Below are 16,013 nucleotides of genomic sequence, written 5' to 3'. Positions count from 1 at the left end.
AAGGGCAACATCGCTGTATGCGTTTTGTCAGCAGCAGTAAGGGAGGGAGAAGAAAAAAAAGAAACCCTTCACATGCAGTAATTTTAAATATTAGAACATCTGCTTGAGATGTACGGTGTCACTGCTCTCTAATGCTGCAGCTGGAGCAGAGTCATGGGGAGAAGGGGGATTTTATAGATACGAAGGAGGCCATTACCATGCAACTGTGGCAGCATGAATTAATAAGCTCTCATAATTGCGCTGGCAGGAGGGAGAAGGTATTGGGCTTGAGCAGCCTGCACGGGCGAACTGTAGCTCTAGCCCCTGCTCTCAGATCAGCTACCACTGTACCCAGGCCAGCCTTCAGCTTCCAGGTCAGGGAGAAGAGGGAGCAGGACAAGCGCCGGTACCTTTATCAGGTGTGCCTGGACAGGCCTCTGATCTGTTTTGGCCCATCCAGGTTGAAACACATTCCACACATTCCATGTGGATAATATGTGGGCTGTTTGATGTGAAAAAAACTCTGAAATCCAAACTGATCCCAAATATTTGAGATATAACCAGGAGCCACCGATGGGTCAATTCACTTTCCGTTGGCCCTGTGCTTGATAAACAGGAAACTTTTTCATGCTTTTTCTGAATGAGAATCCAGACTGCGCTGCGTGCAGTCTGCCTGCTGTGGGTCAGGAAGAGTCATGGCGAGCCTCACCATATGTGTGGATGGTTTGCTGTGCTTTAGTGAGGCTTTTAATGGTAGTATCCCGCAATGGTGCCATCTGGTCTGGTGGGAAATTGAAAGATGGCGGGTTGGGATATTACCTCCCGCAAACATGACTGGGGGAGAACGCAGTCAATCTGTCTGGTCTTTCACCATCTCCCTCAAAGACATGCAGCAGTTTAGCCAAATGGCTCAGTCCAGACCTGTTTGAGTGCTGTGGTGGAACGAGCCATACTGATTCTTTCAATCTACAGCTGCGGCTGTCCCAGCCGACCACAAGCGTTTATATATCCGTAAACTGACTTGTGTGCAGGGCAATGAATGCTTATCATTTACACTTTATTTATATTACTTTGACTTGCTGGTCTTCCCAAGTAAACATGGCCCAAGGTCTTTAATCAGTGGTACAAGGCAAAATGAATACCATACTGCAGGAATAGAAGCTCACGGCTGGAGTCTAATTCAAAGTGTGCTTGCACAGGTCATGTTTCTGATGGCATGAGTCCAGCAGGGAAATGTAGGCCAGGTATAAGAAGAATTAACAGAGACATTTAAAAACAAATAGGAAAAGAAAAGGACATAAAACAAGTCATAACATATTGTATGATTTAAAGCGCTCACTTGTGAGCATTCTAAAATCAATCCAAGGACGGGGCTCATTTAAATTGTTTTCTGAAATAATAGTAAGTTTGCTTGCTGAACAGGCACTTTCAAAAGGGAAAATTTTCTGTGCGGCTGTGAGAAAAACAGGGAGGTTTTAGATTTGGTAGGAACTGCTCCCAAGAAACTTTGCAGAGTATAACCCAGTAAGCATGGAGGGGCTACTGATATTTAGTATGAGCGTGTATGAGTATGAGTTCACAGAATCTTCATCGCCGAATGACTGAATGACTGAACGTGACATATTTTCCTTTTTCATGTGAAACGCGTAGTGAATTTTCACAAAACTGCCGATGTTTTTGGCAAGTGTAGAAAAAAGAAAGACGTCTTTGCCGATGTCAAGTGCCAGTTTATTCTCCTTACCAAACTTCCCCCTGGCCTTTACCAGTCATGGCCTCCTAATAATCCCCGTCTCTGAACTGGCTCCATCACTCTGTTCTGGTCCCCACTGAGAGCTGGTCTGTGGGGAGTGGACTGGCGCACTCTGGCCGCTGTTGCATCTTCCAGGTCGCGGCTGTGGAGGGGTTCCCCATTACCCGTGAGGCGCTTTGAGGGGCGTGTCCAGAAAAGTGCTGTATTAGAATAAGCGATTATTATCAAGTGTTGCTGGTAACGAACGCCAAACGTGAAACCAGTCTGGCAGCTGGGCAGCAGATACCCGCCCCTCCTAACCTGCCCTCGTGGTGTCTCCATGGCGACAGGACTTCAGCCTGCTCTACGAGGAGGCCCGCTACTACCAGCTGACGCCCATGATCAAGGAGCTGGAGAGGTGGAAGCAGGAGACGGAGCACCGCAAGCTCGCGCAGCCCTGCGACTGCCTGGTGGTGCGGGTGACGCCCGACCTGGGCGAGAGGATCGCGCTCAGCGGCGAGAAGGTGCTGATCGAGGAGGTCTTCCCCGAGACCGGGGACGTCATGTGCAACTCCGTCAACGCCGGCTGGAACCAGGACCCCACCCACGTCATCCGGTTTCCCCTCAACGGCTACTGCAGGCTGAACTCTGTGCAGGTAACCGGCTTATTTCTACGAGGCGGGGATGGCTTCCGACTTCCACGCGGTGTTCGGGGGACTCCTAATCCTGGGATAGCCATATCTTTCGGGGTTTTCTGGACTGGTTTTGCCTGGGCCTTTCCCGCTTGTATGTTTCCAGCCGGGGAACGGGTGGAGATTTCGAGTGACCTGTTAAAGCTCGAAGTGCCAACCAGCCTTTCAGGAGCACAGTGAAATAGGCCACGCGGTTATTATAATGGAGGGCTAACCTTCCCATTATGAAAACAAGAGAGCAAGTTTGACCTGAAACTAAGAGGCTCCGGCATTAGGAAGCCCCTGCTGCTTTGCCAGTTGACTCCCTTATGATTCTGTACGGCGGTCCTGTCAATACTTACAGGGGGCACTGTGAGAAGTGTAGGATCGGGAACATTTCCAGGTAAGACGACAGACAGAGGCCGCCATTTTCTCTGGTTTATTCTGTATACAGGCAGTGAGTGCAAAGAGAAATTGTAACATCACATTTACAACTTTTATATGGCGGCCTTTTGAGAGTGTGTTGGTCCTGGATTGTCCTTCTTTAACGTTATCCATCCTCCTGTCCTGAAGAGCTTTTATCATTGCAGATATTTATTGTTCAATGTGGTGTCTAGATCTATACCAGCCGTGATCTGGAGGAGTTGGAATTATTTGGCCTGGGCTGTATCCCATTAAAAGGGACTCCAGTGAGGAGCTGGGCGCCTGCAGGCTTGAGAAACGCATTGCTCGTCCAGTCAGCGCTAACTCTCCTGTAAGGAGCCAGGGAAGGATCAGCGAATCAGCTGGCCGACGGCTCTGACAGGATCAATGGTGAAGCACCACCCGTGCGTCTCCAATCCTTTCCAAACAGGACGTCGTTGCGAGAGAGCCGAGTTTTAAAAAACAAATCCCACACCTAGAAGAGATATAATAAAATAATTGTCGTTTCCAGATTATTAAAAAAAAAAAAGATGAGATGCGATTGCCAGATAAAAATAGTTTTGACACTTTCACTCTTCCCTTGCTGTCGTTGAGGTGTCGATACCTTCTAACTGTGTAATATCCAAACACGTACGTCCCAGCGCACCTCAAAACCAGTGAGGCAAACGAGTTTCATTTGGTTTGGAAACAGGTAGTTTGTTGTTTTGTTGTGTGTGTGTGTGTTTTTTTTTAAATTTGGGTGGCTTTTTCACCTCCCCAAGCTGAGAAGGTGAGAGAGACAGTTGCACGGGGCTGGCAGGTAGCCTGCTGTTGCCGTGTCTGGGAAGGAGGTGTGTTGACACTGGGGGGGAGGAGGGGGGAGAGGTGTGGAGATCGGGCCGCCCCGCCCGAGACACATCTGCCCGGAACTGTCAGGTCTGCTGGCACCCGAGAAGCCGCAGCCGCCTGCGCAGGGGGCGCGACTAGTTGGGGGGATCGGGGGGTAATAGAAAAGCGAACAGCAAAAAAGAAAAAGAGTCTTGGTCGCGTTGTGTGGAAAATAAAAAGGAGAAAGGAAAAAAAATGACATGCATAATTTATACTTTACTTCTTTTTAAGACATAGCTCCACTTTTTAAAAAGACTCCAATCTAAGAGCTGCCTCGAGCAGTTTAAATACATGTATTGCATTTTTTAATACCGTACTTAGAATTTCTCAAACAACCTAAACTGGTTTATACTTCTTTTTATAGATTTTTAAATGGCTTGCAATATAATTAATTGGCGGCATCAACTAACACAACATTTTTCACAGTTGGGGTCTGTTTTCAATTCTACCTGGTTAATGTAGGCAGTCCTCAGCTCAGCTCGGATTTCGCTCTGCTTAAATAATCTTCACATGAAGTGGGATCCGATTCATTTCTGTCGTATTTTCGCCTTCACATCTTACAGAGGGCCTATGATATTGAAAGACAGGTTAAGTAAATGCTTTCATTCCCTTACTGACACTCCCAATTTTTCTGGCATACGGGGCTTCAAAAAGTCTTTTGTGAGAGGCTTTGTCTATTGCTAAAATGAAGAGCGATTTTTAAGAGCATTACTCTTTCTAAGGAAAAAAAGATTGCAGGGCAAGATCAATGATTTCAAGGAGGGAGGAAGAAAGGAAGAAAATTTGTGGTTTTTTTGTGACTGATTTTTTTGAACAAATGACTCCACCCCAGAGCTTGTCTTGGCCTATTGTTACATGAAACTACAAAAAAAAACGAATACTAATCTTAACAACAGGATCAGGTGGCAGTGATTTGGTTGCATTTCTGGAAGAATGCCCAGTAAATAACAGAGCCCCACCCTGGTGAGCCTTGGTTTCCTGAGACAGACTCTGAGAGGGCCTGTTTAAGTGCGATCGGGGGATATTTAAATGCTGTGCACTGTGGGAAGAGAATCTGGAGGAATACGGGAAGTCTCTTCTGTGAGAACTTTCATCTCAAAGTGGTGACGTCACACTCATTTCAAAGGGACCTTCTTACACAGGAGTGCGTTAAGGACTGCGAACTGTACACACCACATTTAAAGATATATCACATGAACCTAAGTCAGCAGTTAAACGCTGTTTTAACTTAGAAAGCCTTTTAAATTAAAGGCGTTTTCATTCCAGGAAGAGAAAACTTAGGAAAAACATAATGGAATAATGGAAGGTTATGAGAAAGACAGCACACATCCTACCAGTCACCTGCTGTGCGGACTACTGGTATAAATACAAGATCTGAGGTTTCCACTCCCCGCCAGGTCCCACCAGCCACATGCTCATAACCTTTCCCTCCGTTGGAATGGGAAAGCCAGGCCGAGCAGGTGAGGGCCCGAACAGTCCATGGACTTCCTTAGATCTTCCTTTCATTTCTGCTGATTTATTTCTGCTTTATCTCTATGATAAAAACAGTAAGAAAGATCTCTTCCTAAACGAATTTATATAGCAAGGATCTGGAAAAAAACATTCAGGATGATTAAATGATTTTGCTTACCCATTCCATTCCCCCTAAAAATGCCTCTACCACAGGACCTTAATCCGGCCCTGCTGGGTCGGCACAAGCAAAACATTTCCTGAAATACTGGCCCAGGTAGAAAAGAAAACGTCACAGGTGAGTGTGAGCAATCCCAAAGCCGGAGAAGCACGGCTGCTCCCTCCATAGATCATTTTGATCGAGCGCTTGGATCACCGAGCATGTTGCTTTTCCTCCGCCACAGTGACAGAGGCACAGCTCCCAGACGTACAGTGTGTTCACGCTGTGTTTTTCGAAAGAAACAAGGTATTTCGGCCTGAGTCTAATATGTCACAGAAGTAGAGCGATCAATTCTCTGTGGGTGACTATCATGTGCCACGGAGCTGCTCTCCTGAACAGCTGGGGAGAGCAGACAGACCAGGCTGCAGAATACCGTCCACCCCTCTGGGTTTCCCCACAGGCGCTCAAAAACACAAAATGCACAATAACATTAAATTAAACTAACAACTCGAGATTAGATTACTGCAGTGTGAAGTTCGTTTTAAATTCCAGAATATTTGTGATGCTTTTTTCCCTGTAGAAACAAAGCCTGTGAAATCGCTCTCTGAGCATCTTCAATTTTTACAGACCATGTCCAAGAGGACGATAAAAATTATCAAGATGCAGCCTTTGCTTTGAGAGAGTTTACAAAGTATAATGTCTGCATTTAGAAGAAGCTAGAGGAATATCGGAGATACCAAATTGTGGAAATTCTTTAACTGCATTTATTTGTAGAATTACAGATAGGCTTTGTTATTCTATTAAGAAAAAGATGATTACAGGGAAAATGGAGTAATTTACTAATATGTTACAGTCATTGTGGATCATGGGACTGACCCTCCAGAGTGTTTCCGATAGTCTGCCCAGTATGTTTATGGCATTACCTATTCATATAAATGGTCAATTATCACAAGAATGTTTAATCCACACTTTCATGTACTATTCTTGAGAATTTCTGCACTTGTATCAAATAAATGTGATGCCACAGGGATACAATCCGCAAATCATAGGAACTTTTAAGTACAGAATTGAATAAATTTGTGTTTTTTTTAGCACCACAGAAAACCCAGCTCAAAGCTATAACACAAAAATAAAATAGGAGAAACTACAATGGGAGCCTTCAGTCATGTTTTGCAATTTATATTTGAACAAAGTTGGCCTCCCACAGCAAGTCTCAGAACAGCAGCTCTGACATCTGTCACGCAGTCCTGTGCTGAAGCTGTCTTCCCAGGATCGGGCTCCTCTCCTGTGCTGTGATGTGCACTACAAAATGAACTATCTGGAGAGCGGTACAAATTACACTGGTGGCTATCAATATTACATCACTTCTGTGTTTTCAGCCATAAGGTTGATCTGCTGTGATTTCTTTTTGTTTTTTTTTGTTTCTTTTGGTTTTGATGGATGAGATGTGGTTCGGGAGGAAGCGAAGTCCTCTATTTATCCCCAGAGCAATTCCAATACTAGTAGCAGTATTGTGATCTCCATCACACTGATTTGTCAGTGCGCTTCAAAGGTATTCTGAAAGAAGGAGCAGTTTAGAGGAAGAGAAGGCGACTCGGTTAACATGGCTGCTCGTCTGAGGCGGCATTTTTAACGTTAAAGAAACTTTCAGTTGTGCTGTGGTGAACTTGTTGGGGCCAAGAGAGAAGACGCATCTCTCAGGCTTCACCTAGTTCCTCGCAGCCTGATTCACAATTTCAAACACTGCACCAGAAGAAGAGAAACAAATCTTCCTTCAGTTCTAAAATAAGTAGGGTGTTTATATAAATAACTGTGGTAAATATTCCACAGTTATCCCCCAAGTTTCTATCTGAGATTAGGTGGACAAAAGCTGTCTTGTAAAAAAAAAAATATATGCATTGCCGATATTTTGGAGTAAAGGGTCTGCTGAAATGGTTTACCAGCCTGATAAACGAACAGATCCTCAACCCTAAGAACCCAATTACCCAGCCATTTCAAAATGCAGTGAATTTCTCTGATTAAACATATGCCAGTTTTGTTTTCAAAACACAAATAATATCAATAATTATTTAACTGTGTAGAAATAAGTATATGGATTACCGTGATTTCAATCGCTGTCTCATCGGTCAAGGCCATATCTGTCAATATTCAATATTCAATTAACACCTACGGCCATCGATTGAAAATGACAGTATTGAAAGAGCTGAAATATACTCGACTTCCTTTTTTAAGACAAACAAACTGAGACAAATTATGTCTCCCCGTTTCTGGGGGATGTGTGGATATTAGCTTTTTTGAGTGAAACTCAAATCACAGTAAGATCTTGTAGATATATATTCTTCTTCAGCCAGGAAGTTGTACAAAAAAAAAAGATTTTCTGGCAAAGTTAGATGTGTTTCAATTGACTGCAAAAACACAATGTGATGCAATAATCAAAGCAAATAGCGTAATACAATTTACATAATCGTTATTCTTTTCCATCTCCTGTCTGAAAGCTTGAGTGTTTGATGCGAATGCAGGTTTCTTAATTAGAGAGTGCCTTTAGTTCAATATAAGCCTTCTGTTGGCACTTTTCCCCTCAAATGAACATTAAAGTCATTGTCATGGTGTTTATTGGGTGATGGAAGCGGTCGTTCCTCAGCTGAAACCTTAAGCCATCTTTTAGTTCATCTCTGAAGGGGAAGACGCATTAAAGCAAAACATCTTCAAGTTCATGATCGGCAATTATTTCAGTGTGATGAAAAGCAGCTGAAAGTTTAGCCCCATTTAGCATGCACTGTATCTGTTTGTGTGCCTTTTAAAATTCCTTAACAAGCAGGCTGCTAGTCCCTTCCGGTGAGTTGCACAACAAGATGCAACACTAAGGGATGAGGACTAATTGTCACTTAGCCCAAGAAACAAAAGGCAGCCTTAATGATAAGTAAAGCCACCATTCATTTTTTTTGTTGCCTGTCTCAAGCTACGTCTTACATTGTAGCTCTAGGAAAGACCTTTAATTTTTAGGCTGGATACACTTAAAAAGAGAACAGAGAATAAGCAAATGCAATTCCAGGGAAATTTAAAGGGATGTACTTACAACAGAGACAAAACAGCACCATTTTTTAAAATGGTATCTTTTTCTATAGTTCTTAAAATATACTTAGGGAAAAAACGGTATTGTTTCACAAGTGAAAGTCGGGATGCTGTTGTTATCCAGCGGTTGTCTATGAAAGCTGTGTCCTCAAGCCCCGCAAAGCAAGGCCCTCTTGCCAGTGAATCCCTATTGCAATTCCTGCCTGAGAGAAATTCAGGATCTTTTCCCATCACTCAGTACTTGCGCCTTGATCAGGCCAAGCCAACCTAGAAAACTGGAGCATGTCATCCAACTGATCCATGTCACCCAGATTCATAAGGACATAAGAGTCTGTATGTTCTCCTCCTGTTCACATGGGCTTCCTCTGGGTGCTCCAGTTTCCTCCACCAGTCCAAACACACACTGGTAGGTTAATTGGCTTCTGGGAAAACTGGCCCGGTGTGAGTGAGCGCCTGTTTGTGTCTGTATGTGTCCTCTGATGGACTGGTGTCCCACCCTGGGTGTATCCCACCTTGCACCCATAGTTTGCTGGGATAGTTTCTGGCTCCCACTTGACCCTGTACTGGATAGAGTGGTTAGGAGATGGATGGATGGAAAAGAAATGTCACAGACAAGTACTGTAGGTCAAACGGCCCATCTACCCCGTTTCATATTGGGAAGCTAATTGATCCAAGGATCTCATCCCAGCCAGAAACTCGCATCACATTCACTCTGGTGAAAATTTAAACACAGGTCATTTATGGACAGATCCGCAACGTGCAGCAGTATGAGTGCGCCTGGGGAAATTCTAGAGATGCAGAACAGTTCACTTGAGATTTTCCCATAGAAAAAGCAACTTTCTACTACTGGTGCATTACGGTCCTGGATGAGGGCTGCACTCACGCGTTTTCATGCTGACCGCTGTGCTTGTCGTCTCCCCCAGGTGCTGGAACGCCTCTTCCAGAAGGGCTTCAGTGTGGCCGCGTCCTGTGGCGGAGGGGTGGACTCCTCGCAGTTCAGCGAGTACGTGCTGTGTCGCGAAGACAGGAGGTGTCAGCCCACCACAACACCCATTAGAATAAAGCAGGAGCCCCTTGACTAGGCAGAGCCAGGAGCAGGAGCTGCTGGCTGCTCGAGGTGGAGACTGAGAACACACGAAGAACGAAAAGGAAACCCCACCCACCACGAATTTAAAACCAAACGGCAACCAAAGTATTACCAGACCTGGATTTCCAGTTGCCCGCTCTTGCGCACTGTTCTTCACTGAGCTTGCTCAGCACGACGCGACTCGTTAAGGGAATGTAATTTCAAATCTCTGGGGAGACACAAGGAAAGGACTGAGATTCCGTCCAGAAGAAGTTTAACAAGGGACTGTGAAAAAAGAAAAGAAAAGAAAAAGACAACTCTCCTGAATCATTTCAACTTCGTAACGAAGCCCTTGCTCCTTTTTTTTCACCACCCCCAACTCGGCATTCGACACACAGGCCTGCGCCTGAGGACGGCGCTGGCTTGGCGAAAGAATGGAAGCTCTTCCCTCACTTCAGCACGTCCTTGGCGCCTCTCCTCTCTGTGTCTGCTCCTTCTGCTGTATCCACTGACCCGAAGCACGACGATGGCTCCAGGAACCAGAGAGGACCGGGCTGTTTGAGCAAGTCAGCACCTGCTTTTCTTGCTGAGTCCCTCACTGGTTCCTCTCTGACCAGATGAAGCGTTGCCAACTGGAAAAGCTGATGCCCTCAGACTAGGGTTCGAGTATTCAGAGGAGAGACACATCCAGGCCCTGCTCAGTTGAACACTGTGAAATGTAAATGAATGGGCTTTCGATCAAATTATCCAGCATGCACTGCTCTGTTTTTTTCGGTTCCCAAAGCTAAATTCATTGGCTTGTTTCAAGTGTTTATATCGCCATATGTTTTAGTCTTTTGCTCTCTTATTACTATTATGATTTACTGGTTTATTATTATTTTCCATATGAAGGATTTCTAAAAGTTGTTTTCAAAAGTCATTTAGTTTAAGAGCAGAAGTAGGAGCTGCTTGGCACTGGCTGTAGAAATACTATTATGTCTTTAGGCTACATGGCTAAAGCGATCTAGCTGGTAATGCATTCAGAGCTGAAGAAGGCCTCATTGTTATAATAGGGCTTCGGGGGAACCTGGATATTTTGTAAAAGCTTTTCCTATGATATTTTTAAACCATTGGCCTCCAAAATATCTTCTACCAGACATAAAAAATATAGGATATTTACTTTACAGGATTTTCTTCACAATTATCTCTTAAACATTATTCTATTACTGATTCAATCTGCATATGTGCTCAGACCAGGCGAAATATGATAATGATTTAACTTTCAAACAGATTTAATAAACTGTATCATTTTAAGGTTTACTTAAAATAGACCTCAAAAAACCTTTAACTTAAATGGATTTTTAAAAAAAGAAGAAATCGTGTTAAATTATTTTAGTATTGATGTTCAATGTTGTGGTTGTAAAAATCTGCACAGTTCTTGCATCAAAAACTGCCTTGCTTGACCTTGGACATCAAGGGCCCTGAAAGGTCACAAGACGATGTTAACCGACAGGAGATTTCAGAAACTGCAGCACAGGAAGTCACCCTGATTTTGCTGACAACCCGATTCCTGCTTTGCCCTCAGTTGTGTTCTTTTCTGATGAAATTGTCTTTCACAGAACCAAGAGCTCTTGGAGAACTAAGTGACTAGCTCATTGTGGCATAACCAGCACCATTTATTTTATGTCGTCGAGCCATAACCTGAAGCTGCGCGCAGGAACTACCTGAAGCGGTGGCAAAGTCTGGAACGGAGCTTCAGATTTCACTCTGCTGCGTCACGGCTTGTGCGATCGAGGTCAATCCGCCGTCAGAGGGTGTGGGCCGCCGTTACCTGGCAACCAGAGCTCCTCCAACTCTCACTGTTCTCGCCCTTTCCCTTACTGTACCTGTCACACAGCCCTCTTACTCCAGAGGATGGAAAAGTCAGCAAGTAGCTGAAACAAGCAAAAAAAAAAATTGTTCCAATATCCCTCCTTAAGGTTATTTGCCTTTCACTCGCATGGTAGGACCATGCACACTTCGCTACAGAATAGACAATTGTAAGAGCCGCTGGCCATTTTCCACATTGTGGTCCGCAAAGAGCAGGCAGGAGGTCTAGCGCTGACAGAAGGAGCGATGCAGCTCGTGCCTACAACTCGGCAGGAAGCTCACAGGGCTCTCAAAAGTCACAGGGGTTGCCGTTCCAGAACAAAGTGATTGTACCCAGGCCGACTGAAGCCCATCTACCCTCAGCACCATTCTGCCACTGATGCCTGATCTGCCTTGGGAATCCCTTTCGGTCATCTCTGGTCCCACTCCAGGCTCAAACAGGTGATGATCACTACATAAGGCTCCACCTGCTCACTAAAGAGAGCCTGTGCTGATTGAGCTACCAAACTAGAATAACATAGATTGTTAATGGAAACTTAAGTAACCATATAATGTAAAGCTCTATGGAAATGCTGGAGATTTTTAAAGAGCAGGCTATCTAAACGTGCACTGTCACTTCTGAGGTGAGCAGAATCTTTTCACTTGAGCTGCTCATAGCTGATAATACCTGCTTGAGCTCTGCCAACTCTCTTAGTAATGATTCAGTTTTCGTTTCCAGCTAGACTCCCAGAAACGTCATGTTGTTTCTCTGGGCAAAACAGTGGAATAGCTAAGTACGTAATTCATGTAAATTTATCAAAAAGCAGAGGAAAAAAATTAAGGGCATATCATAACTGCAAAAAAAAACATTCCAAAACTGAATTTTCTGTTCCTAGGAAACACTGCACTGATGTGCCAACACTGAGAGATTCTTTCTCAAAGAACAATTATCTTGAAGGTGGTGCTCATCGAGCTGGGAGACTGTTTTATGATCTTACATGGTTAGTTTGGACTGATTTGAATCTGGAGCAGAAATCATAATGTTCTCCCATCAAAACGCATTCTGAAGGCCAGCAGAAAGATTTTTCTTTACACTACTTCCAAAAATTAATGTAGAAACAAAACAGGACTATATTCAGTCCTTGCTTGTTTGCTTCAAAATCCACTGTGGTAAATAAACGATCAGTGTGAAACTCATTTAATGAGACCAAGGTCCAGATTAAACCAGAATGCTGTGCCATTCTTCAGTCTTCTCAGTCTAAATATATTACCCCGACATGAGATGAGTAAGCGCAAGAAACCTCTGATAAATTAAATCCATTATTGAATACTGGATTGTCGAAATCACACACTGCCGGGTCCGTTTTGAAAATGCTGGTTAACGGACTGCATCTCATTTTACTCTGGCAGTCTTACTGGAGTCCTGCAATTAGGGCTTCCTCATCAGCTTTCTGAGTGTCCCTCTTTAAAGGAAACAGCAGCTAAACACAGAATGAAAATCTCCCAACATGGTTCTCAAATACTAGGGCAGGCTGGGCAATGGATTAAGATCCAACGATGGCACACACTGGTTAGGGCATTCTGCTTCATGCACGAGGATCAAACAATTCCACTAGAAAGGCCGACAACATCCAGCTCTATCAGAGTGAGTGGGGAATGAATTCTTGGTTCTTCTCGACAGATAGATAAAAGAAGACCACAGCTATTTCTGAATACAGAAGAGAAATAGTTCAACCTAAAAAAAAAATTGAAATGCAAGAGGAACTTGTTGAAGAATTGGAGGGGGGACATACCATGTAAAGAAAATCAGAGGCAAATATGACTTTTAATTAGCTGGACTTTCTTTTGTTTTCTTGTTAGATCATTAATTACATAGCAACAAAAAGCCCTTAATAGCAGGGTCACTCTAGCTCCTAGTACAATCCTCAACTCACTGAGGAGCTGTGGTCAAGTTTCCTTTATCTTCTCACTCAGTTGTGGACACTGCAGGGCTGGGGCTCAGCAGCCAGTCAAATAAAGGGAATCTCCAAACACCCTTTTCATCTGCAGTTGGGGGATTTCAAGCCCACCCCACTACTTGCGTTACCTAGGGGCTTCTACTGCTGTGTCAGTGAGAACAAGGATAAGGGTCTTGTTTGCAGTGCTGCTGTGGCAGCTGAACTCTTCACAAGTTAAGGAGTGACAAGCCTACTTTTCTTCTTGCATGTTCTCCTTGGAGAACTAGGGAACCGCTAACACTGAAAAAAAAAATGAAGCCCATCATATTTATTATAATATTGTCTCATGTTTAGAGAAAAAGTTCTCTTGAACAGCAAGCAATATCCAAAATGAAAGAGTAGCAGATAGTGAGGGTCTTTCCTGAATTTCTGACCTGTATCTCTCACATTGCTTGTTCCTCCTTGATTCATACTGACCTGGCTGCAACAGTTTTTTCAACCCTAGACAAAGCTCCCACATTCCACAATACAGTAAGACAAAAAAATAAATCTGTTCTTTCCAAACTTACAGACTTGTTGAATTTTGAAATTTTGGTGTGTAAAATATCTGTAGAGTTGTATATGATGCATTTTTGTAAAAAAAAATACCACAAAAAATGAGAAAAAAGTGTTATGTACATGTCTACTTCAACATTTCCTGTACCCCTGGAGATCAGAGATTAAGCCACAGTCCCCAGGAAGTGTACAACTTCTCTGTATTCTATTTAGTCTAAAGACTAGTGACTTGTATAGCTATTTGTATATTAAACTGTAATGGGACTTTAGGTTTGAGTGTGCGCTTGGTATAAAATAAATGGAAAAACGAGAACCTCCAAGTCCTATTTAAAATTTCCTGAAAAAAATATTTGTCAGGAATTAAAAATTTGCAAGCAATATGTGTGTACATACTGGAGTTTTTTGTTGTTGTTTTTTTCCACAAAAACATTTCAAGGTACAGTTAGGTGCAAATGTATATTATTTAATGAAATGTTTTAATAATTAGACAATAGTAGTAAAGGGCATGTGTTCATTTGCAATGTCTTCAACATTTTATTTGCATTAATAAAAGAATGGTATGTTTATTTAATGTTTGTTCCAAGTCCCTTTAGGTGTTTCTAAGAGAATGACCATTCTGGGGGTCTGTGGAGCTAAGAGGTACAATAGTTACATACTTTTGGAACATGTTTAAATTGTTTAGCTAAGGAAGTAGGAATATACTTTTCACTGGTGCCACAATCACTATGCCATTGAAAATTAAGAGTCATAAGTACCTTTCCAAAGACTTCTTGGTTTTGCAATTCCTAGCTTTAAAAAATCTACTGGTTTTAAAATATTTAGGCATCAGTCCTGTAGAGTTCTTAACTCTAGCCATTCGATATTTGCAACACAGAAATTTTTCTGACTTCTTAGATTGCCTAACGTATGAGACCCATGGAGAAAGGATAAAATGGACTCAATGAAGGCTTAATTAAAAGCTTACATCTTTACTTTGAGCATGCATCATCATAAGCGTTACTTAAAACTGAATTTATAAGAGACCTAGAAAACGTGCTGGATAATGAGCCACAAGAAACCAGATCCTGGGACCTCTTTTTGCTTTTGGGCTTTCCACAACGGACAGTCAATGTCAGTCTGTAAGCTTCACAAACAACAAATTCCAAGTTTTTTAAAACACTAACTTCATACCGTGTGTGTTTTACAGGGTGACACGCATTTCCACTTTTGCAGAGATGCTTTAGCGTATAAATTAATTGGTGCTTCACACTTCTAACAGATCAGTGTGGGCGTAATTGAGCACATCTCCACAGAAGGAAATTTCACCATCCTGAAGAGTGAAAACATCGATATACTGTTAATTTGCCTTCGGAATTCACAAGAATGCACAATTCCTCCTTTGCGCTAGCTGAAATGCAAAGTGGAGAAAAAAACTGGTCCTTCTACTTAGCAGCTAATTCTCTCAGCATGAGTGTATTTATTACTTGTTGTTAAGGTGTGAAGAGTGGATGTTGTGCATGTCCCTTAAATGCAGGCAACAAAAGTAACAAGAACTAAAAAAAAAGAACACTTTTGATTAAGTTTTCTTTCTTCACTATGCATAATAGAAACTGTCCTGCAGACATGCATGGGTATCTATACCCTACACCAGGGAAGTCCAGCTCAGTTACACAACTGAATCCATAGCTGAGTTAATAATAGGGTGCATTTGAATTTCTTGGCTGATTTTTAGCTCTTCAACAATAAAGAGGTCGAGTTTTACCTATTGCATTTTATCAGTAACAAAAAATTCCAAACTTTTGTGTGAAAAAAAACTTAAAAACTGTTCCAATCAAGCACCTTGCTAGTTCAATTAAAGCTTCACTTGGGTAATTAACCAGGGCTGGAATGAAAACCAGCAGGTGTTTGGGCCTCCAGGAGCCGAACCTCTGAAAGACTAAAGGAAGACGTAACTTAACCATGACATTTCAAGCTCTGACAACTTTAAAATGAATTTTCAGTCAAAAAATTGGGCAAGCTGCATCTAGCTTGCAGATGCAGTTTTAATGTACAGAATTAAAAAAAAATCTTGATTCATTGGACTTAGTCTTGAATCCCAGTCTGTTATACTGAATTGCACATTTTGGTATTCTAATAATGTTACTGCTTAGTCAGCAGCAGACATCTAGGAGGGTTTACCTGGTTTAGCCCTCGATACTCCATTTAAATTCCTGCTTTGCATCTTGACAGAAGCGCTACCTGCAAGCCCAGAGGTGGGTGCTGGAGGGTCAGTGTGCCTGCAGGTGTTCTAGGGCTCTTC

At 42.9% G+C, this 16,013-nt stretch overlaps 1 protein-coding gene and 1 long non-coding RNA gene across 3 annotated transcripts in view; one reads left to right on the top strand and one right to left on the bottom strand.

The window, feature by feature from the left end:
• LOC102688619 (BTB/POZ domain-containing protein kctd15) overlaps positions 1 to 14,123 on the top strand; it is a 30,583-nt gene extending 16,460 nt beyond the window's left edge. For both annotated transcript variants that reach the window (XM_006641155.3, XM_015368304.2), the window contains exons 4-5: positions 2,059 to 2,364; positions 9,274 to 14,123. In XM_006641155.3, coding sequence (XP_006641218.1) covers positions 2,059 to 2,364; positions 9,274 to 9,432 — 465 coding nt within the window. In that variant the 3' untranslated portion in view covers positions 9,433 to 14,123. The remainder of the gene's footprint in view (positions 1 to 2,058; positions 2,365 to 9,273) is intronic.
• LOC107080017 (uncharacterized) lies at positions 3,007 to 9,314 on the bottom strand. The gene is made up of 4 exons (XR_001480908.2): positions 9,234 to 9,314; positions 5,011 to 5,202; positions 4,119 to 4,237; positions 3,007 to 3,277 (listed from the first exon to the last, which is right to left on the bottom strand). It is a non-coding gene; the product is annotated as an uncharacterized lncRNA (long non-coding RNA).
• Positions 14,124 to 16,013: the final 1,890 nt, after the last annotated feature.

Source organism: Lepisosteus oculatus, chromosome 20, assembly GCF_040954835.1.
Source record: "Lepisosteus oculatus isolate fLepOcu1 chromosome 20, fLepOcu1.hap2, whole genome shotgun sequence".
In the NCBI taxonomy this organism is placed as follows: domain Eukaryota; kingdom Metazoa; phylum Chordata; class Actinopteri; order Semionotiformes; family Lepisosteidae; genus Lepisosteus; species Lepisosteus oculatus.
This window is presented reverse-complemented; position numbering and strand designations above follow the sequence as displayed.